This window comes from Ovis aries, chromosome 15, assembly GCF_016772045.2.
Source record: "Ovis aries strain OAR_USU_Benz2616 breed Rambouillet chromosome 15, ARS-UI_Ramb_v3.0, whole genome shotgun sequence".
Classification (NCBI taxonomy): domain Eukaryota; kingdom Metazoa; phylum Chordata; class Mammalia; order Artiodactyla; family Bovidae; genus Ovis; species Ovis aries.
In genome coordinates this window covers 6,362,094-6,385,195 of record NC_056068.1, presented here as the reverse complement: position 1 = coordinate 6,385,195, position 23,102 = coordinate 6,362,094, and the positions used below count along the sequence as shown (strand labels likewise).

The 23,102-nt window shown below is 37.4% G+C and overlaps 1 protein-coding gene across 1 annotated transcript in view; it reads left to right on the top strand.

Moving 5' to 3' along the window:
- Positions 1-17,146, top strand: part of CFAP300 (cilia and flagella associated protein 300) — a 28,702-nt gene extending 11,556 nt beyond the window's left edge. Inside the window, exons 3-7 of the mRNA XM_027979145.3 lie at positions 2,202-2,277; positions 4,879-5,045; positions 8,378-8,550; positions 15,340-15,406; positions 16,474-17,146. Coding sequence (XP_027834946.2) covers positions 2,202-2,277; positions 4,879-5,045; positions 8,378-8,550; positions 15,340-15,406; positions 16,474-16,602 — 612 coding nt within the window. The 3' untranslated portion in view covers positions 16,603-17,146. The remainder of the gene's footprint in view (positions 1-2,201; positions 2,278-4,878; positions 5,046-8,377; positions 8,551-15,339; positions 15,407-16,473) is intronic.
- The last annotated feature ends 5,956 nt before the right edge of the window (positions 17,147-23,102 follow it).

Sequence of the window (23,102 nt, the reverse complement as noted above, 5' to 3'; positions counted from 1 at the left end):
TATATAAGTGAAACCATAGAGTATTTGTCTTTCTCTGTCTGACTTATTACACTAATTTACTGTAATACCTTCAACGTCCTTCCATGTTGTCACAAATGGCAAGATTTCAATCTTTTTATGACTGATATTCCATCACATACATATATATATAAATATATATATATATAAAACACAGCTGCTTTATCCATTCATCCATAAATGGACATGTAAGTTATTTAGGTTGTTTCCATATCTTGACTCTTGGTAAATAATGCTCCAGTGAACATAGGGTGCATAAAGCTTTTTGAATTAGAGCTTTCATATTCTTTGAATAAATAGTCAGAGGTGCAGTTGCTGGGTAATATGTTAATTCTACTTCTTGTGTTTTGAGAAACCTCCATACTGTTCTCCATAATGGCTGCATCAATTCATATCCCCACCAGCAGTGAGTGAGGATTACCTTTTCTTCACATCTTTGCTAATGCTAGTTATTTCTTGTCTTACTGTTGATAGCACTTCCAATAGATGTGAAGTGATACCTCATTGTGGGTTGATTTGCATTTCCCTGATGATTAGTGTTGGGCATCTTTTCATGTCTTGTTTGGAAAAATGTCTATTCAGACTCTCTGCCCATTTTTTAAATCATATTTTTAGTTTGTTATTGCGTTATGAGTTTTAGTTATTTGAACTGCGTTCCTTATATAGTTTGGATTAACCCCTAATCAGGTGTATGACTTGCAAATATCTTCTCCCTTTCAGTGGGTTGCCTTTTCATTTTGTTGACGGTTTACTTCATTTTGTAATACTTGCCTCTTTTTGCACTCAGAGTGCAAATCTAGGATCTAGTGTTACTAATCAGACTCGTCAGTACAAAACCAGTTTTTCGAAAGTGAGCAACTGAGGGAGGTGGGAGGGGGGTTCAGGATGGGAAACACATGTACACTCATGGTGGATTCATGTCAATGTATGGCAAAACCACTACAATATTGTAAAGTAATTAGCCTCCAGTTAAAATAAATAAACTTACTAAGAAAAAAGTGAGCAACTTAAGGAAAGATTCTGTACACAGAATCCTAAGGGTTGGTGGCCAAGGCATCTAGCTTTCAGGCAGGGTACTCCTGGCACAGCAGTGGCCTTGGTGAGGAAGGGATCATGATAGCATTTTTTAGTGCTTAGCGAGGCTATAGCAAGGGAGACTGTTTCCTCATCAGGGCTGCTCTACATATGATTCTGTATTATTCCCAGTGCCTTAGCCTGATTCTCTATATCTCCTGAAAATTATGTGGACTGCCTGAGATACTTTTAATAACTTTCTCTTCAGATCTTTTTGCCCAGAGTCAGCTGCTAGTGCCTAAAAATAAAACTCATGGCTACTTTTCCTTCTTTTGCTATACAGAAAGTTTTCATTTTTAAAAAGCAAAATCTGTCACTTTCCTGTGTGCCGCTTGGATAGAATTAAATTGACAATTACATTTAGATTTAGATTTAGTTAGTTTCTCAGTCAAGTCTAACTCTTTGTGACCACATGAACTGTGTAGCTTGCCAGGCTCCTCTGTCCATGGAATTCTCCAGGCAAGAATATTGGAGTAGGTAGCCATTCCTTTCTCCTGACACCAGGATCAAACCCTAGTGTCCTGCATTGCAGGCAGATTTTTTATTGTCTGAGCCACCAGGAAGCCAGTGGCTACCCACTCCAATATTCTTGTCTGGAGAATTCCATGGGCAGACGAGCTCCAGTATTCTTGTCAGGAGAATTCCATGGACAGACAAGCCTGGCAGGCTACAGAGGAGCCTGGCAGTCTACAGCCTATGGGTCACAAAGAGTTGGACATGACTAACCAACTTTCACTTTCACTTTACTTTTTAGATTTGAGAGGTAGGGAGAGTGGGAGTAATGATTGCTAAGTTAATTGAGAGAACGAGGTTAAAAGAAAACAAAATTTCCAAACATTATTTAACTTCCTACTTTTCACTATAAATCATAACTTTCTATTTATTAAGTTCGAAAGGTAGCTACTTGGACATTATTGTTAATACTGTTCTAAAGTGAAGGTAGGAAAACTTCATTTCTTTATGACACATTAATTACTCAGACATTTTACCAGTTAAAGATTTCCCTTCCCCAATTTAAATAAGATTCTACTATAGTTATTTTAAAGTCAATTCTTATTATTGTGGATAATAATGTAACTAACTTTGTTCCCCTCAAATTTGTATTTTAGGCCTTTTTCAAAGATCCAAATGTCATTCCCAATTTGAAGTTACTTTCAGAATCTTCTGGAGAGTGGCTTACATTAGGTAAACAAAATTTATTTTCATCTCCTCATATTACGATTTTTCTATTATAACAAAATTTCACTTGAGGAATTTTCATTATTAAAGTACAAATTATGAATAATGACTCACGTTTGATAACATCAAGGTCAAAATAATTGTCTGTGCCAGGCCTGCCATATATCTTCCCCCCAAGGGTCCACTATAGATATCCTGGCTTAGCACATAAGAACAATTTTTCTCTCTTTACATTCATTTGGAAAGTATTTATTGTGCACCATCCATGGGCTCTGAGAGATGCAGGGAATGAGGAATAAGAGAAATCAGAATAAGAGAAAACCTGTACTCAAGGAACTCACTGATATGTTTGAAAATATGTGCAGTAATATATCGCTAGTGTATCCCATAGCAAAGGGAGCAAAAGGAGGAGAGTGGTCAATTCCACCCAAGGGAAGAGGGTCAGGTAAGAGTCCACTAACATGAGGATGCTTGGGTGAAATCTTATTTGGTGCGGCCCATGGCTGCAACCAAACAGAAGAAGGACTGAGAAGGCAATTCAGAGATCGTCAGGGCCACCCCTCAGTTTCAGTGACTCACTCCCCTCAGAGGAAGAAACACGGGGCCACCCCCCATGCAGTAGGTCTGGCAGGCAGAGCATTGGACGAGAGAGGATTACTCTTGAGGCTTCAAGTCTAATGAAATTTGCCTTGTCAAGTTTTAGACTGGCTTGGGACCATCACCTCTTTCTTCCCTATTTCTCCCTTTTGGACTACAAATGTCTGTCCTATGCCTGTCCCACCATTGTATTCTGGAAGCCTGTAATGTCTCATTTCACAGGTTCGTAGCTGGAGAGGAATTTTGCCTCAGGACAAATTATACCTCGAGTCTTACCCATATCCGATTTAGATGGCACTTTGGACTTTAAACTTTTTGGTTGATGCCAGAATGAATTGAGACTTTTGAGGTTGTCAGGATGAAATAAATTTGGGAGGGGGACAAGGACAGAAGCGTATGGACTAAATTGTGTCCCTTCAAACTTCATATGTTGAGGTCCTCCTAATCCACTGTGACCTCATTACTTTCTCCAAAGGCTCCATCTCAAAGTACCATCACTTTGGGGGACAGGGTTTTAACATTATGAGTTTTGGATGGACACAATTCAGTCCATAGCAAATGCTGTTTCTGTGTCTCAGACTAAGTGGTTTGAATTTAATTACGTTCTCTCACCATCCCTACCCTCCTGCCACTCCCCACATCAGACCCAGGGTAGGTTTATTAAAGTGGCAAGTTGCCCAGTGTCAGTCCCTCATCCTGTGGCCACCGACTCATGTTCAAAGATTGTCTGGTTTTATACTGCTGTTCTTTGGTTTTCCAATATTGCTCAGACCTACTTTATCACTTTCCAGGATCTTCTTTTCACTTTAATCCCCCAGAGAATTTTGCCCCTGAAACAAAAGAAGCTTTTCTTAGCAGCAAAGCTTTTGAAATAACTGAGGCAAACACAGTTTTTTTTTTTACCATCTGAGCCACCAGGGAAGCCTTGTGTCCATGGGGTCACAAAGAGTCAGACACAGCTGAGTGACTCACACACAAGTTCTTGGCTCCACAGTAGCCCAGCTCAGGATCAGAACGAGAGCAATAGTTCCTAGCCAGGACTCTGGGTGGACAAGAGAGAGGAATTGCAAATAATCACCAGTATTACTCTTCTCAAGCTCAAACTGCTTCTCAGATCAGAGATCCAGCAAAGATATTGGGGAGAGGACATACCACGTCTAAGTCTGCAGTCTTCCTAGAACTTTGAACAAGGAGAGCCCCATCCCTTTATATCTGAGTGAGTGCGTGTTCATATGTAGGTGCATAAAAGAGAGAAACTGACTGAGTGATTCACTGAGGCAATAATAAAAAAATTCACCTTAATCTTTATATCTTTCTATCACTTACTAGAACCTCTACTAATGGAAAATATATTCCTGAAAGACACATTCTGGAAATGTCAGGGAGGGAGTGTATGTTTGGAAGGGGGAAGACCTAAAGCTGAAAGAGAAAAATAGAGTACCAGATTAGAACAATAGATTTCAAATTTCTCTAATTCCATACTTGTAGTAACTTGAGTAGGACCTGGTTCAAAATTTACCTTGGCTTGGAGAAAACTTTTTTTGTAATAAACAATGTCAGTGAGATCAGAGGAGGAAATTTTTTAATGGAGAGAAATATTTTCAAAACACCCTCAATGACTTTAGAAACACGCTTGTTACATTGATTAAAATTTTTGTATTAAGAATTATAAAACATTAAACATAATACAAATCTAAAATCATATGAAGGAATTTCTATGTTTTTACAGGTAGTTCTGATATCATTCATTAAAAGTGATCTAAGAACCTCCTGCTACCCAATAAATGTATTTCATTTTCAAGTATTGATATTTTCTAATTTACATATCCTTCATCTAGGCCTGAAATGGTGAAATTTAAATAAGAATTTAATAAAATCCCTAAACTAATGTGTCTTTTAAATATATCAAAACATATGTAATTTTTGTTAATTCTTAGAATCTCTGAATAGTGATATTTGTTTTGGAAGTAATTGAGAATACTAAATTAATTTTTATATCTCTTTATTCAGGAACTGAAGTGAAAAAAGTTGAAGCCATAAACGTTCCTTGCACACAGCTTTCAATGTCATTTTTTAATCGGTTATATGATGAAGCTATTGTACGAGACAATGGCTATATTGTTAAATGTCTAGATTCTTTTTGTGATCCCTTCCTTATTTCTGATGAGTTACGAAAAGTAAGTACAGAATTTAAAATTTTCACAGTAGAATTTCATTTCAGGAAATGCTTAATGTCAAAAACTTCTGCCTGCCTTAACCCCATAAAATACCTCTTATCAATGAATAATGATCAGTAATAATCATTGCATGTAGGTGTCTTCTTGAATGGCACTTTCTTATCAACTTGTTTATTTATATATTTCATTAGTTCTCAGTGGGGTTTTACTGACATCTAACGGGTAGAGACCAGGGATAATGTTAAACACCATATAATGCACAGGACAGTCCCCAAAACAAAGTTATCTGGCCCATAATGTCAGTAAACCCTGAGCTCAAGAAACACTGGCCTATTAAGTTGATGACTATTTTTCTTTCAAATTTTCCCTTAACATGTGAAATGAGTATTTAAAAACATCCCTGGAGTGAAATAATCTGTCAATCTCATTGCTGAGATCAAAAAGCTATTTGATTAACCAAGTTAATTTTTGTTTTAATGAGAGTTGTACTAAACTTGACATCAGAAGACATGGATTATTCACCTAATTCCTGATTTATTATTTACAAGAAAATAATAACCTTAGGCAAGTCATTCAGTATCTTGAGCCTCAAGATCTTATCTATACACTATGGAAATTAAAATGCCCATTCTACTCTCTTCCTAAAATTGCTGATAAAGTGAGTTGAGAAACCATTTTATGAAATCCTGTTGAAATGAATTATTATTATTTACAAGATGGTAAAAATTTAGGGCTGTCAAATAGATGTAGGTTCCAGTTCAGGCTATGCCACTTAATCATGGTCACACTTAACCTCTCTAAGCTTCAGTTTCTTATATGAAATCAGAATAATGTAAGAATTTTGTTAGATAATGCATTTAAAATGCTTTGTACAACGCCCAGCACTTAGTAATCTTTCAATAATATTAACTACTACTACTAATTACTATTATTATTATTTTACATTAAGAGAGATGTACAAGTCTAATGTATTATAAATCAGATAAAAATGAACTAGGGAAGCCATTCGTATACCATTCTGGACACAGAAATCTTATCTGAAGAAGACCAGAGGGCATCCCACCAGTCTATATATTGATCTTGACTAGAACAGTACCTAAAAGAACTCTCACTCCTATGCTCTCACCTCTATAGAGAGAGCCTCAGCAATGGACTTTTTAAAAGGATTTGGTTTTCAACAGAATATTCTGCAAAACCATCAGTTGCTGCCTGTTTTATTTCTTGCAGTGAATAGCACCTCTATTCAGGAAGTGTTGGGCTCCATGGTTTTTGCTGCTTGCCTCTATGTTTTGCTCTTGTGTTCTTTGCCATTCTGTGGCAACGGAGAAGGCTTTATTTAACTTTGTTGCTTTCTGGCGAAAAAATACATTTATAAATAGCTTCTAGCTTTAGCCTGAACTGGAAAGGTCCCTCCCACTGTGTAGCAACACAGATTCTGTAGGCCAGCTCTCAGGTAAGAACTGATCATAGTATCCTTCCTGACTGGCTCAGAAGTCGGACTCGTTAACTATTGCATATCTATTCTTGGAGGGCGACACAACTGAACAGATCTGTATGTGAACAAACAGGGAGATCAGACATAAAGCATTATTGTTTTAACATTCACTACAAAATTTTACAATTACAGTCTTTTAATTGCACAGCCTAATCAGTTCAGTATATGAGAGTCCTTGTGTTAGAAATGTGTGAACTGTTCTTTAAGGGCCAGAGCTTTAAGCAGCTGCAAACCTGGGTTTCAGTATCATATCATTTCCTTATCGAGAGGGAGGAAGAGCTGGAGGGGAGATGTGCTAATGTTACATGTGGCACACAGAATAATAAACTGTAGACCACTTCCTCTCTTTTTTTACTATTTTATTTATTTTTTTATTTATAGCTGTGCTGCATCTTCGTTGCTAGGTGGGCTTTTCTCTACTGGCAGCAAGCAGGGGCTACTCTTTGGTTGCAGTATGTAGGCTTTCTCTTGCGGTGGAACGCGGGTTCTAGGGTGTGTGGGCCTCAGTAGTTGCAGCAGGTAGACTCAGTGGTTGTGGCTCCCGGGCTCTAGAACACAGACTCAGTAGTTGTGGTGCACGGGCTTAGTTGCTCTGCAGCATGTGGGACCTTCCCAGACCAGGGATCAAACTCATGTCTCCTGCATTGGCAGGCGGATTCTTCACCACTGAGCCAGCGGGGAAGCCCTCACCTATCTTTGACTGTATATACTTTGGCTTTCATCAAGTCATTATAAGTAAATTATATACAGACAGTACCATAAATTTTATTACTTTTAAATGCCTCTTTATGTAATGACCTTGGAGTGATTTTCATTTGAGATTAAGGTAAATAAAATGGTTAAGTTTAATCAATTTTCCTAATAAAAATGTGTTTCTTACTTCTAGACTGTGATTGTTATGACTCATGTGTCCCTCCTTTACCTGTATGGCAGTATTAAGTGTTACACACAATTTTTATAGCTTTTCTCCATCTAGAGCTCTTCTGTGTATTTATTTTCTCTTCCCAATTTATGTCTTGGTTACATTCTTTTGTTTCTTATATTTTTATCTTAGTGTATCTATATTTTATTGTTAGCTTCCTTTACATTCTTTTTTCAAGTAAGTGGTGTATAAGCAATTCAGTAAAAAGGAATATGTTTTGTAGTGTACAATCATCACCTGTTTATGTCCACCACAGTCAACAAATTAAGCAATTGTCTATAATGCACAATGTTGTAAGAAAATCTTCCACATCAGAGCTAGCCAAACTGTTTTCCGAAAGAGGTAGCAAGGGCACAAGAGAGCAAGAGTCCATGTAGGTTGGTGATGTGTAAGGTGATATTATTAGAGGAGAACAGGAAAAAAAGAGAGGTGATTATGAGACTCCAGCTACCCGAATAGTTCAAAATGGTGTAACTGCAGGCATAAAGAAAGTAGTAATCCAAACACTATGAGAGGGCTTAGAAAATGAACATTTTTGTTTAGTTTCTTGGTGGAAGCAAAGACTATGATGGAAAAGTTTCTCCATTTATTTATACTCCCATTGTTTCCAAATGAGATTCACAGTGACTCAAGACTAAAATTGCAGTAGCACAAAATTACTAAAGATTAAACTAGAACAAAGAAAGCAACAGAAGAGAAGGCTTGGGTTTAGATTTATTCCTTTCACTGAGTGTCATTACCTAATGGAGGGAAAATAAGCACAGGTCTTACAGATCGCCTTCTCCATGGCCTCGGGATTGGTTCTTAAAATAGGTCTAAAATCACTTTTAAGCATATAAATTGAAACTTTTGAAAGCATAAAAATTAGAACCTCGAATTATGTTACATTAAGATGAATTTTATCATCTTATATAGGTTTTGCTAGTGGAAGACTCAGAAAATTATGAAGTATTCAGCCAACCAGATAGAGAAGAGTTCCTGTTTTGTCTTTTCAAACATCTTTGCCTTGGTGGAGCCCTTTGTCAATATGAAGATGTAATTAATCCATATCTGGAAACAACAAAACTTATCTATAAGGATCTAGTGAGGTAATGTTGCTCTATTACAATATGTAAGTCTCTGGTTAGCAGAGGAAATTATTTAACTCTGGTAAGATTACCCAGCCTCCATTTGTGGATCTATTAATAACCAAAGTGAATAAAAATAGCACTACTCTGGCTCTCTCCTCAGAGCCTCCTTCTTCACTTCCAAACTAGAACATTTCATCTCCCTGACCCTGTTTTGGTCCTCAGTTCTCTCTTCTGCCCCTTGACCTTTCCTCAGCCAGGCCTGTCACTCACTTTATCCCTTACTGGCAACTGCTGTCTTCCAGGTCTCCCTTTTCCCCCCAGGCCTCCTTTTAAATCTCAGGGAGACATGAGATCCCTTAGGATGTTTGAATTTGGTTGACTAATACTAATAAATAATAGTAAAAAAATTACCTTCGTTCTAAGGAGGGGGAAGAATTTTCACCAAGGTGTTTATCTTTTCAAAATTAATCCTAGGTTTGTTTTTGGTATTGCACTAGGGCTTTTTTTTCTTTTTGAAGATCACGTGAGGATAAGAACTTTGATATATTTTTTAATTTGAGTGAACATTCTATGGTTGGGTTTTTCAATGATGAAGATGTTGGATCATGTTTATAGGCATACAGGATAGGAAAAAGTAAAAAGCAAAGGTTCCCAGAGTTTGGTTACAAATTTTTACTTTCATAGGCAAACAGTAGAACTAGCTTCCCATCAGACTCTTATTACTTTACTTATCCTCAACATCTTGATTCTCATAACCATTACACGTGTCATACAGCTGTACAACAAACTGCATGGTTCAGTTACTCTACTGAGTTTATTTCTGATACAGTTTTAAAAAAATATTTCTATAATCTGTTTCTGATTTTTATGAAACAGCTATTGTGTCAATTCATAATGATTATTAGAAGAGAAATTACAGAAACAATTTCAGAACCAGCATGCACATACCTACATCAAACATATTCTTATCATTTGCAGCCCATGAAAACTTACGACTTCTAGCACTCCCGCTAGATACTCCTCAGCATACCCCAAACACACACACACCACGGCCACCACAGGGTGCTGTCCCTCACCAGCCACAGGAACCTGTGGAATTCCTCACTGCCATGTGCTGTGGAGGAAGAGGTTCTGTTAGAGATACTTGAAACAACTTCAGAACCTAAACATCACAGAAACTACAGTTTTTTCCCACAGTCTCTTCCTTTAATTCTTGTGATTCTCTTCTCTGTTTTGAGGGTGCTAAGAAATGTATGACTCAGAATAATGGCCACTCATAAAATGAGTAGGCAAAATTCATGACATCGTATACAAAGAATAGGAACTTATCCATGGATTCACTTGATTAGGCCACCAGCAAGTGTTAATATTAGGCACGGAACCCTGGCAGGCCCTGAGGAGTCATCAGGAGGCACTCAGGAGTGCAACAGGCGTCATCAGGTGGTCTCTGACCTCAAAGAAATTACAAGTTAACATAGGAAATAATAATAAAGTAATTGCTTAAAATATTTTATAAGTAAATATTTTTTATATAATCCAATGTTCAGTTATGTATAGGCAAATGTTTATAGTTCTTTATACTGTAATAAAAACCTCGGAAGTTCAAAAGAAGACATTGTCAGTGTGGGTACAAGTGTTCTAGAATTTCTTGATGGAATGGAGTCCACAAGGGCCAGCAAACAGGAGGGCAGTCTGTTCCCAATTCAGGGGCGATACACCCCAAGTCTGTCATTCTAGGGAGAATGAGAAGATTAGCCAGTTAGAGCATTACTTTTCTTTGAGAACTATTAAATATTTCTCTCAATGATCCAAGTTTAAGCATCTTTATGAGTTTCTTTGGTGAATGAGGAAAAGATATAAAATTGTCTTCTCAATACAACTTCAGTAGAAAATTATGATTAGAATAAACATCTTGATTAAGATAAAGATATAGGTGGTTCAACATAGCCGTTATCAAGGGATATAGAAGTAGAGAAAGCACAGGTGGGACTTGAAATATCATCAGTAATTTCTCAGAATGCTGAGCCACATATCTAGTTGTGTCATTTGTACAAGCTAACTTATCCAAGAATATTTTTTTCTGTTCCTTTACTTGAAATTTGGGTGTTTTTATCTGCTTTAGAAAAATATCTGCTCTCTTTCTAATTATACATGCAGTGGCTACCTTACAGTATCTAACCTGCACTTGCAGGTAAACATTGTTACTATTTAATCCTATCAAAGAAGTTGATCCCTTACATTTGTATCAGTAGATATTGAGGGCACATTACAGAGCCTGATTTTTTTAGAGGTCTCTAGCTCAAACAAAAGGATAAAAACATTCTTAAGGTATTTTTCCCCTCACCCATAATTATTAATATAGCTCCTATAATAGACATCTTTTAAATGTTTTGGGAAATGCCTTATTTTCAAGGATTATGGGTTCTTTAAATCACATAGGCAATACTTTAAAATCATTTTATCAGAGTAAACAATCAGTTGTTTCATTACATTTCAAAAATGTCTTAGAAATAATTCTATACTACTAACAGTGCCTCTGTCTTTCCTGTTTTAGACATTAAACACACTCTTGTCAGATATTTTGGAGAGGTTCCCCAAACTACATATCTCCCCTAGATTTATGATTTGAACTGGTTTAGGCTTAGATTATGGCCTTCTGATGCTTATTAAGCAATAGGATTATTGTTTCTTAAAATGAGCAGAGCTAGCTAGAATGTTCTGTACACCATGACATTTAGAATCAATATGGGACAAATCCTTAGAAGTTAGCACAAATGATATTGATAAGAAATCAATCATCATATTATTTTATTTCTAAATAATTAATATAATCATACTGTTAACATCCAATTTTTTTTTTTTTTTTTTGGCTGTGCTGTGAGGGTTGAAGGAGCTTCATTCCCCAGCCAAGGATCAAACAAGGAGCCTCAGCAGAGAAAACACCAAGTTTTAACCACTGGATCATGAGGAAATTCCCTAATCATATTTTTTAAAATATGATTATTTCCACATAAATTTCTATGTGGAACTTATGTTCCAACATCCTTAAAAACCATGGTGCCTGAAGAGTGACTTCAGTTCAGTCCAGTTGCCTAGTCGTGTCTGACTCTTTGTGATCCCATGGACTGCAGCACGCCAGGCTTCCCTGTCATTCACCAACTCCTGGAGTGTACCCAAACCCATGTCCATCCGGTCAGTGATGCCATCCAGCCATCTCATCTTCTATTGTCCCCTTCTCCTCCGGCCCCCAATCCCTCCCAGCATCAGAGTCTTTTCCAATGAGTCAGCTCTTCGCATTAAGTGGCCAAAGTATTGGAGTTTCAGCTTTAGCATCTGTCCTTCCAATGAACACACAGGACTGATCTCCTTTAGGAAGGACTGGTTGAATCTCCTTGCAGTCCAATGGACTCTCAAGAATCTTCTCCAAAACCACAGTTCAAAAGCATCAATTCTTCAGCACTCAGCTTTTTTCACAGTCCAACTCTCACAGTCATACATGACCACAGGAAAAACCATAGCCTTGACTAGACGGACCTTTGTTGGCAAAGTAATGTCTCTGCTAATATGTTATCTAGGTTGGTCATAACTTTCCTTCCAAGGAGAAAGCATCTTTTAATTTCATGGCTGCAATCTGCAGTGATTTTGGAGCCCCCCAAAACAAAATCTGATACTGTTTCCACTGTTTCCCCATCTATTTCCCATGAAATGATGGGACCAGATGCCATGATCTTCGTTTTCTGAATGTTGAGCTTTAAGCCAACTTTTTCACTCTCTTCTTTCACGTTCATCAAGAGGCTTATTAGTTCCTCTTCACTTTCTGCCATACGGATGATGTCATCTGCATATCTGAGGTTATTGATATTTCTCCTGGCAATCTTGATTCCAGCTTGTGCTTCTTCCAGTCCAGCATTTCTCAAGATGTACTCTGCATATAAGTTAAATAAGCAGGGTGACAATATACAGCCTTGACGTCCTCCTTTTCCTATTTGGAACCAGTTGTTCCATGTCCAGTTCTAACTGTTGCTTCTTGACCTGCATATAGGTTTCTCAAGAGGCAGGTCAGGTGGTCTGGTATTCCCATCTCTCTCAGAATTTTCCACAGTTTATTGTGATCCACACAGTCAAAGGCTTTGGCATAGTCAATAAAGCAGAAATAGATGTTTTTCTGGAACTCTCTTGCTTTTTCCATGATCCAGTGGAAGTTGGCAATTTGATTTCTGGTTCCTCTGCCTTTTCTAAAACCAGCTTGAACATCTGGAAGTCCACAGTTCACGTATTGCTGAAGCCTGGCTTGGAGAATTTTGAGCATTACTTTACTAGTGTGTGAAATGAGTACAGTTGTGTGGTAGTTTGAGCATTCTTTGGCATTGCCTTTCTTTGGGATTAGAATGAAAACTGACCTTTTCAGGTCCTGTGGCCACTGCTGAGTTTTCCAAATTTACTGGCATATTGAGTGCAACACTTTTACAGCGTCATCCTCCAGGATTTGAAAGAGCTCAACTGGAATTCCATCACCTCCACTAGCTTTGTTCATAGTGATGCTTTCTAAGACCCACTTGACTTCACATTCCAGGATGTCTGGCTCTAAGTGAGTGATCACACCATTGAGCTAAAGCCAGCTTTTTTACTCTCCTCTTTCACTTTCATCACTTTCTTCTTCAGTTTCTGCCATAAGGGTGGTGTCATCTGCATATCTGAGGTTATTGATATTTCCCCTGGCAGGCTTGATCACAGCTTGTGATTCATCCAGCCCAGCGTTTCTCATGATGTACTCTGCATATAAGTTAAATAAGCAGGGTGACAATATACAGCCTTGACGTACTCTTTTCCCTATTTGGAACCAGTTTTTGAAGAGTGACTTAGTGAGTGCTAAAAATCTGATACAATGCAATTGTATCAGGGCACAAATGAGTATCACTTTATGTTTCCTTTTCTTTTTTTTCTTATGAGATATAGGACAGATAATACTGTACTTTGCTTGATCTGTAAAAAATCAGGCAAATTGTCTTAGAGATATTTTAAAGTAACAGTAATATAGGATCAGAGGTAGTAAAGTGGAATAATATTAATATCTATTAGGTACCAACTTCTAATAGTGTACCTATGTAGTTTCTTTTTAAAAGTGAGACATCTATGGTACGTGTTTGTAGGTGGTAAGTGATTATTACATGTAGTATCAAATACTAAATTTTCCTCCAAGTTCATCTGATAGGCACAAACATTTACAAGGGTTTTTTTAGTTTTCTAAACTAAGGAGTAATTTGCATACAGTAATCTCAACAAATCATAGTACACATAAGCTCAGTGAATTTTTATATATGTTTATACCCATATAACCACCTCCAGATCAAGATTTAAAATTAGGTATAACTACAGATAGGTTCTGTATTTTAATCTGGGTGATCATATAGGTATATATAAATGTTTTATATGTAGTGGTTATAGGCTTCCCTATGATAAGCAAGAAGTTTTAAATGTAGTCTCCAACTTTCAAGCAGTGTATCTTAGGCATTAGAAATGAAAGATGACCTCAATTCATGTTACAGAAATAGATAGAAATCAATATAATTGCATGATTCCTGGGTTTAAATTTTAGTGAAATGTTTTTGAGATGAAAACTACCTAATAATCTTAAACCCTAAACCCTGAAATAGTCTGGGGCCACCTCCAACAGGTACCCAAGCTCAAACACAAATGTACATGCATACCCTCCCCCAGAGTCCCCCTTCTTCCTGCTCATCTCTCTTTTCCCCCATTTTTTTACATACATAGTGAAGGGGAAGCAGTAATCTCACCTGACAAAGTGAAGAGGGTTCCCTTCCTTTAAATTTAAACTATACTCATAACACATGAACAATACCTTTGATGCATATGAATTTATATAACATAAGTATAGGATAAACAGGTGAAATGTAGAGAAAGAAAACTGGACTCTGTATCACCTACATTCTATTTCCAGAAATGTCACTTTTAGTTGGAATGTCTTAAATATATCACTTGACTTCTCTAGTTCTATTGTCTATAAAATCGGCAAAATGATGCCTACCTCACTGAGTTGTGTGATCTTTATGTGAAGTAAAGTATAAAAAGTTTTTTTGCAGATTGTAAAGCATTATAAATTTAACATGTATTTATTTATATATAAATTAAGTCATCTATTTCCCCAATCTTCAGTTTGCTTCTGTACTATATGTTACTAAAGATTATCTTTGGTGGGGAGAATAAGTGAAAGAGAGCTAGGAGAGAAAGTGATTTTAATTTAGCAATACATGATTTAACAAATAGTTTTCATAGATATTATTCTTAATATCTCATATAATCCTAATTCTCATATAATCCTAAAAGGAACCATATCATGAGTTCACATATGAGAAAACTGATGTTGAGAAAGGTTAATCTTGCTAAAAGTAGAATAACAAATTGGTGACAGAACTGGCATTTATGTTCAGGCTGTTTAAGTCTTTAGTATGCTTTTATCTACCCCTTTCAGCTGTTTACCCTTAAGTCTAACTTTAACCTGTTCTTGTTTGTCAGTAATTGTCTCTGGCCTGAGAGTGCTTTTATCATCTGAGTCTCAAACCAACCTCAAACTCTCCAACTGAAAAATTCCATTTTATGCAATGTCAGTTCAGTCAACCTTACTGAAACCACAGGTGCCATCCTTTTCAAACTACTTAATTAGATATTTTATATTTCCATGTTATATGTCAGTGAGGACACCCAAGTACTAAAAGGGATCAGTATCTTAAATATATTATGCTAGTGTTTGCTGAATTTTAAAATGTTCCCTTTTCCCCCCTATTCTAGTGTTCGGAAGAATCCTCAAACCAAGAAAATACAAATTACCTCTTCTATTTTTAAAGTTACAGCATATGTAAGTGTTGAGGGGGAAATTTGCAGCCAATCAATTTAATTACTTGTTATTTTAGAATTGTTGTAACTGGAGTTAGCAACTAGGAGAGACATGGTTAAGAGAACATATATGTGTATACACTTCCTTGGTGGCTAAGGCAGTAAAGAATAAGCCTGCAATGCAGGAGACCCACGTTCAGTCCCTGGATTGGGAAGATCTCCTAGAGAAGGGAATGGCTACCTACTCCAGTTTCTTGCCAGGAGAATTCCATGGGCAGAGGAGCTTGGCGGGCTACAGTCCACGGGGTCTTCCAAAGAGCTGGACGTGACTGAATGACTTAACACTTTTACTTTTTTACTTCATACATGTATGCACAGAACATAGTTAACATAAACTTAATAGTTTTCTCTTAAAAGTTGATGAGCTATGCTTTATTTGGAGAATGGGATGAACTTCCCCCCCCCCAGCTTTTCTGTTATCCATGCCTAATAATAGTTACTTCTTATTTGAGAGCTAAATCTGTAGCTCAGATGAGGTAGAACACAGTTCCTTAAACTTGTCAAACCATAATTTATAGGACAAATAAGTAAGAATGACATAAATGTTTTTATATCACAGAATCTGAGACTTGAATTTTAGCACTGCACAAAATATTATTATACATATGAAGCAGTTTGTAACTATTCAATCACTGAATAATTATTTTTAAAATTCCTACTGTGTTATCAGCTACTGTGCTGGGCTAGGGTCCAGGGTTAAACAAAGGAAACATAGTCCCAGCCCAAACAGTATGTATAGACTGTGTTCTAACAAAAGCAAAGATAGAAGAAAAATGCAAAACTTTTTTTTCTATGTTAGCACTTTTTTAAAAGATAGAATTTTCTCTGGATTATAAATTCCTTAAGGTCAAGAAGTATGCATGTGTGTATAGTATATATGTATTACTGGCATAGTAGACTGTGCTGTCCGACTTATTGTCAAAGATTTTATATGTGTTTCATGATATTTTAATAGAAAATACATAATAGCTAAATGTGTTGACTATTATTTAAATGTAGCTGTATATTAAATAAGTTTATCTTTTTCAGGATTCTGTTGGTGTATGCTACCCTTCAACAAAGAGTCATGAACAGACATTTTCTTACTTTATTGTGGATCCTATTAAGCGTCATGTTCATGTTTTATACCACTGTTATGGCGTGGGGGAAGTGTCTTAATATTTTTTCAGGTTATCTATACTTACTGTTTTTTCTTTACAAATTTTTTATTTTAACACTGATTTACAGATAAACATTTACTCTGCAAGTTAATTCAAGTAAAATGTAAAGAACCTGTGTAGAGGCGAAGAAAACAAATACCAAGATGCTTTTCTTTAAATTTTTGTAGAATACCAGCACAGGAACCAAATTTTATCTCTAATGTAACCTACACCAATACAGTTATGGAATTTTTACAGAAAGTCACAAAGAACTAAAAATCTTGTTCATATTTGTTACATTAACTTTCAAGTGAGTCTTCAATATTCCATGCATTTTATTTAGAAGTCAATTAATTCTGGATTGAAATTGTGAGAGAAACTAAACATGTCTAACCATGAATCATTAATGTGAATCATTAGCTTTTAAAACTTAAGTTTCATTTAATTATGTTTGTTCATTGTATGAAGATTTGTTTCTGGAACTGTGAAAAGCATAACAATTCCTTTGTTTCATTTGTCCCACTTAAAATTCTCAATAAAAAAAAGTAATGTTTTGAGCATAATTGAAAACTCTTTTATTATGTAATAAAATCGGAGCTGCCCCACCACTACTTCAAGAGCTGTATAAACAAAGAGAGTTGCCCTCATTGTATTATTAGGTTGGCAGATGAATAAAGTACAGGGTGTCTTAGTACTGTCCCTTCATTGAAAGTGAAAGTCACTCAGTCGTGCCCAACTCTTTGTGACCCCATGAACTATATAAAGTCCATGGAATTCTCCAGGCCAGAATACAGGAATGGATACCCTTTCGCTTCTCCAGGGCATCTTCCCAACTCAGGGATTGAATCTAGGTCTCCCACATTGCAGGCAGATTCTTTACCAGCTGAGCCACTAGGAAAGCCCAAGAATAATGGAGTGGGTAGCCTGTCCCTTCTCCAGCAGATCTTCCCGACCCAGGAATTGAACCAGGGTGTCCTGCATTGCAGGCTGATTCTTTACCAACTGAGCTATTAGGGAAGCCCCTCATTACCTTCATACAATGAATATATAACTTTGATCTTTTTAATGATTGACATGTACCCCAAAGATGATGATGGAGAGCCTGCAAGAAATGCTGAAACCCTGAGGAAGAGCTGTTTGGAATATGCATTTCTGAGTTGCAGGGATCAGGATAATAGTCTTGGATTTGAACCTGTGGTTGTACCTGAAAGGCAGCTGGCAATTTAGGTATATAGTTCAGGAAAGAGAGTCAGTTTTACTTCTAATACTTAGCACAATGCTTTGGTATGTTAAATGTTTATTGAAAGAATATTTTCCAGATATGGTCTTAATATCCATGCCACTGCTAAGTCGCTTCAGTTGTGTCCGACTCTATGCAACCCCATGGATGGCAGCCCACTAGGCTCCTCCATCCATGGGATTTTCTAGGCAAGAGTACTGGAGTGGGGTGCCATTGGCTTCTCCATAGACTTTTTTTTTTTAATCATAAAAACATAAAATCAAGAACTAAAATGTCCATTTGCCACTGACTTTGCTGCCTATCATACAGACCCCTACAACCCAGGGACCCTCTCTTAATAATTCTGAGTACCAATTTACAAGGCACTGTGCTGTTTACTTTGGGGAAACATGTACTTGCTGTAAACCTAGTAGAGAACATAATCTGTAAGCGTGTGTCTGTGCACAGTGATTGTACATGAGTTCAGAGATAGAAGTGATTCCTGTGAAGACCTAGGAAGGGTCTCCTCTGGCTTCTATAGAGGAACTAGTGGGCTGTCAGCAGCTAGGAGAAACAGTGCAAGCGAGTGGAGAAGCATGATGTGACAGGGTGCTCTAACCCCAGCCCTGGGGTGGACATCCAGAGGCAAAAGATAGGAATGCGCTGTTGAGAAAAGATTATGAAATTCTCTGTATTGAGAGGTGTAATAGCCCAGTAATAAAGAATTTGGGCTGGCAGTCAGATTGCCTGGATTCTTAATTCTGCCATTACCTGCTGTGTGACTTTGAGCTAGTTCCAGTCTTTCTGTGCCTTAGTTGCCTTATCTGTGAAATGGGGAAAATAGTAGGACTCCTTCATTGGTTATTGTGGAAATTATATAAATTAATATATATTGGGCTTAGAATGGTACCAAGAACATAGTTTAAGTGTTCATGCATTTTGGCTCTTTTCATTCTCCATGGAGGAAATAAAAAAAACTTGGAGCTAAATTGTCTGCATAATGTAAAATACTATCTTCCTTAAGGTCAGAATTGCTTTTCTACAGATTATACCATTACTAATTTGATTAGACATCTGTAAGAGATGGGAACTGGTTTCCACGCCCCCCTCCCCCTGGGCCACTAGAGAATGTAGAGGACTTAAAATTGTACTCCAGGTATTTCTTTGGCAGCATTTGGCATACTTAGAATTATTTTCCCAATTACTTGTAAAAATTTATTTAATATCTGTCTTGAAAACAGGAACTGTGTCTATTTGGTTCATCCCCAGTGTGTGGCACACTGCCTGGCACTTAGTTGACACTCAGTATTGGTTTCCTGATTGAGTCCACTTGCTGGAGAGAAGCTGGCTCTTGAAGTGTGACTGCAGGTGTGAGATGGGGGGCAGAGGGTGGGCGAGTAAGGACCAGGAGTATCAATAATGCAGTATTTCCTCTCGCTGTTCCTAAGCCTTTTGTAAGATTTTGCAAACTACTATAATTTGGATTTAGCTGTACTGTGTGGGATTAGATATGCAGCCTGGGAACATGCCTGGGACAAAATTGTCCCTGGAGAACAGTAACAGCCTGTGAAAGCCAGCTTTGAAAGAGTCAACTGTAATCAGCTGAGGGTGGAGGATTTTTCTGGGGTGAAAAAAAACAACCATAGTGACAAGCAACAGCAGAATGGTTTTCCAGAATTTGAGAGCATTCTTCAGAAATTCTGAAAGTAACTTAAAGAGAGAAGGCTCACAGAATTATAATTTCGACGTTCAGAAAAGGCCCCTAGGCTGAATAACAGAGAACCTGGGACTCTTAAGACCCATGAGCAAGCAAATAAATACAGAGACATTGAAACACAAGGTGATTTGAGGAGGACGTAAGTACACCTGGACTAACTGGGACTGAGGAGTTCTGTCCAGGAGTTCTGGGTAATAACACAGGGAAGACAAGTGAATGGGGTCCTGGTCCTTGAAGGCTATGGGTACAAAGCTAAGAAATTCAAATCTTTTAAGTAGGTGATGGATGTATAGACGTCATGAAAGACCTTTGAGCAGGGTAGTAGGATTATGAAAGCAGTACTCTGGAAAGATTAGTCCATTGGTTATAAATTGGCATGAAGGAAGTTCAAGGTCCAAAGTTTAAATAGAAGATTATAATAATTGTTGAAACACAAAATTGAGTGATCTGAGTTAATAACAGTAGAGACCTTTCTGGGTATCATGCAGTACATAACAATAGAGTGCTCATTAGGAAAAAATTAACCATGGCCCCCAAAACTTAGCTACTGAGTGAATTATGAAGTGTTGGGTATGAAGCACTAAGAACTGGGAAGTGGGAACTGTGTCAGGAAGCTATGGTCGGAGAGGGGAAATTGCTCATTGTGCCTGCCCCAGCCCATGCTCAACCAACTTTGGTCCTTACAATTTTTAAAACCTAGGTCTGAAGTTTCTGAAAACTGGCTGAAGGCTTTTCAGTCATCCAGTTAATCAGCAAAGGTTTGTTAAGAACTAATATCCTTCATTCTTCCAAAAATATTTATTGATTACTTACTATGTGCTGGGTGGGCCCTTCTAGGTACTACAGATACAGTGATAAGCAAAAAAGACAAAAATGTCTATACTGGGGAGTTTACATTCTAGAACCCATAACATTTGTGAGGAGCAATGAGAGAAATACCCAGTTACTCTCAAGAAACTTAAAGTTTTGCTGGAGAAATGACACACTCTTTTTTTATTTTCAATCTGTATGAAATGGTAATTATTATTTTAATTGTTCTGACTTCTTTATGAGATGGAACATTGAGTTTTGTATATTCCCTTGATAATATATATTCATTCTGGTGGGCAGCTCCACAGTTGGGCATCTGCTCTCTACTTCTCTAGTTTAAAAAAAAGACAATAGATGAAAGGAAAGAATTAAAGACAGAGAAGTATGTGTCTTTTACAGTAAAAGCTGCATTAATTAGCACTAAAAAGGTGCATTTAAAGCCACATTTAGCAGTGTCCAACTGGCAAACTTTAGTAGCTGGTATACCCGATATCCTCTAATGTAAGTCTTCAAGTCAGGAGACTTGGCACACATGTTACAGTGGATTGGGATAGGCAGGCTGAACTGGATTTCAGTAAGGTTGAAACTTGTGTGTTTAGTCGCTCAGTCATGTCTGACTCTTTGTGACCCCGTGTGTTGTAACCACCAGGCTCCTCTGTCCATGGGATTTTCCAGGCAAGAATACTGGAGTGGGTTGCTATGCCCAGCCAGGGCATCTTCCCAATCCAGAGACTGAACCCAGGTCTCCTGCACTGCAGGCAGATTCCTTGCCATCTGAGCCACCAGGGAAGACCAAGGTGGTCTTGATCTTATCAATGATAAGGAAACTTATCATTTCTGTTTATTTTTTACTTTTTTTAGAAAGAAAGAACTAAGTTACTGGGCTTTAACAAATAGAATCTGTAAATTATTTTTCTTATCTTTTTTGTTACTAGAAATATGTATGAAAGTAGTATGACAATATAAATTAACTTTCATTCAACCAAATTTTTTATCAGGTATTACCTTTTATCCTCTTAACACGTTGTAAAATAAAATGCTTATTTTGCTTAAAACTACTTACTTCCTCCATATAAAGCAACTGCTTACTTCCTACATTTAAAATATAAAACTTATCACTGAAGTTCTGAGGGAGTCTAGAGAGATCAGAGTCAAGGATGATTCATAATGAAAGGACTCTTTGAGAAGGGAATTGAGGGACATTTTAAAAGAAAGGACAGTTATAGATTAGCTTGGGGGGAAAGATTTCTAGGCAGAGAAAACGTTTCAGGCTATGGTACAGAGGTAGAAAGAACATGTAGGATTATTAACTTCCTTGAATAGAGCAGTTGGGCTATAAAGAAAGCTGAGCACTGAAGAATTGATGCTTTTGAACTGTATGGTTGGAGTAGCCTCTTGACAGTCACTTGGACTGCAAGGAGATGCACCAGTCCATCCTAAAGGAAATATTCATTGGAAGGACTGATGAATATTCATTGGAAGGACTGATGCTGAAGCTGAAGCTCCAATACTTTGGCCACTTGATGAGAAATGGCTGGATGGCATTACTGACTCGATGGACATGAGTTTGAGTAAGCTCCTGGAGTTGGTGATGGACAGGGAAGCCTGGCGTGCTGCAGTCCATGGGGTTGCAAAGAGTTGGATACGACTGAGCACCTGCACTGAACTGAACTGAATAGAGCAGTAGATACACTTAGAGAAGTAGATCATTCATCTAATGTCCACTGAATGCCAGGCACAATGCTAACCCTGGGAACACAGTGGTAAACGAAACCCAAAAATCACTGCTTCCAAAACACTATAATCCAGTGACAAAAAAATACTATAAAATACATAAAGTAATTATAAATTATGATTTTTCTAGGAAATAAATCAATGATAGTTAGTCCAAGAATGTTCTCAGGAAAAATACAGTGTATGTGAGGCCCTGGGAGGGACATGAGTTTAGTGTGTCTAGGAATTGACAGAAGTCATTGTGGACAGAGCATAACAGACAAGAGTGACATGAGTTGAAACTGGGAAAAAGAAAGATCACTCATGTCTCACCAATAAAATGAGTTTGGAATTTAATGGTAGTGCAGTGGGAAACTGCTATAAGGTTTGAAACAAGGGAGTGATGTACATTTTCAAAGGATCAAAAGGTCACCATGACTGTTAACTTGTAAATGGTTTTGAGACGACATGGGGAAACTATTACCATAGTCCAATGTGAAATGAAGACAGTTTGGGCTAGGTTGGTTTTGTTGAAGATAGAATGTTACTGGCTGAATTGTATGTCCTCCCCAAAGCTCCTCATACTCAGTACCTCAGAATATGACTGCATTTGGAGATAAGGGCTTTAAAGAGGTAGTTAAGGTAAAATGGGGAAAAGAGTATGAAAAGGCTCTCTACTGTCACCGTGCTTATTTAACTTATATGCAGAATACATCATGTGAAATACCGAGCCAGATGAATCACCAGCTGGAATCAAGGTTACTAGGAGAAGTATCAACAGCCTCAGATATGCAGATGATATCACTCTTAATGGCAGAAAGTGAAGAGGAACTAAAGAGCCTCTTGATGAGGGTGAAAGCAGAGAGTGAAAAAGCTGACTTGAGACTCAACATTCAAAGAACTAAGATCATGGCATCTGGTCCCATCCCTTCATGGCAAATAGAAGAGAAAAAGTGGAAGCAGTGACAGATTTTATTTTCTTAGGCTCCAAAATCACTGAAGATGGTGACTGCAGCCATAAACTTAAAAGATGCTTGCTTCTTGGAAGAAAAGCTATGAC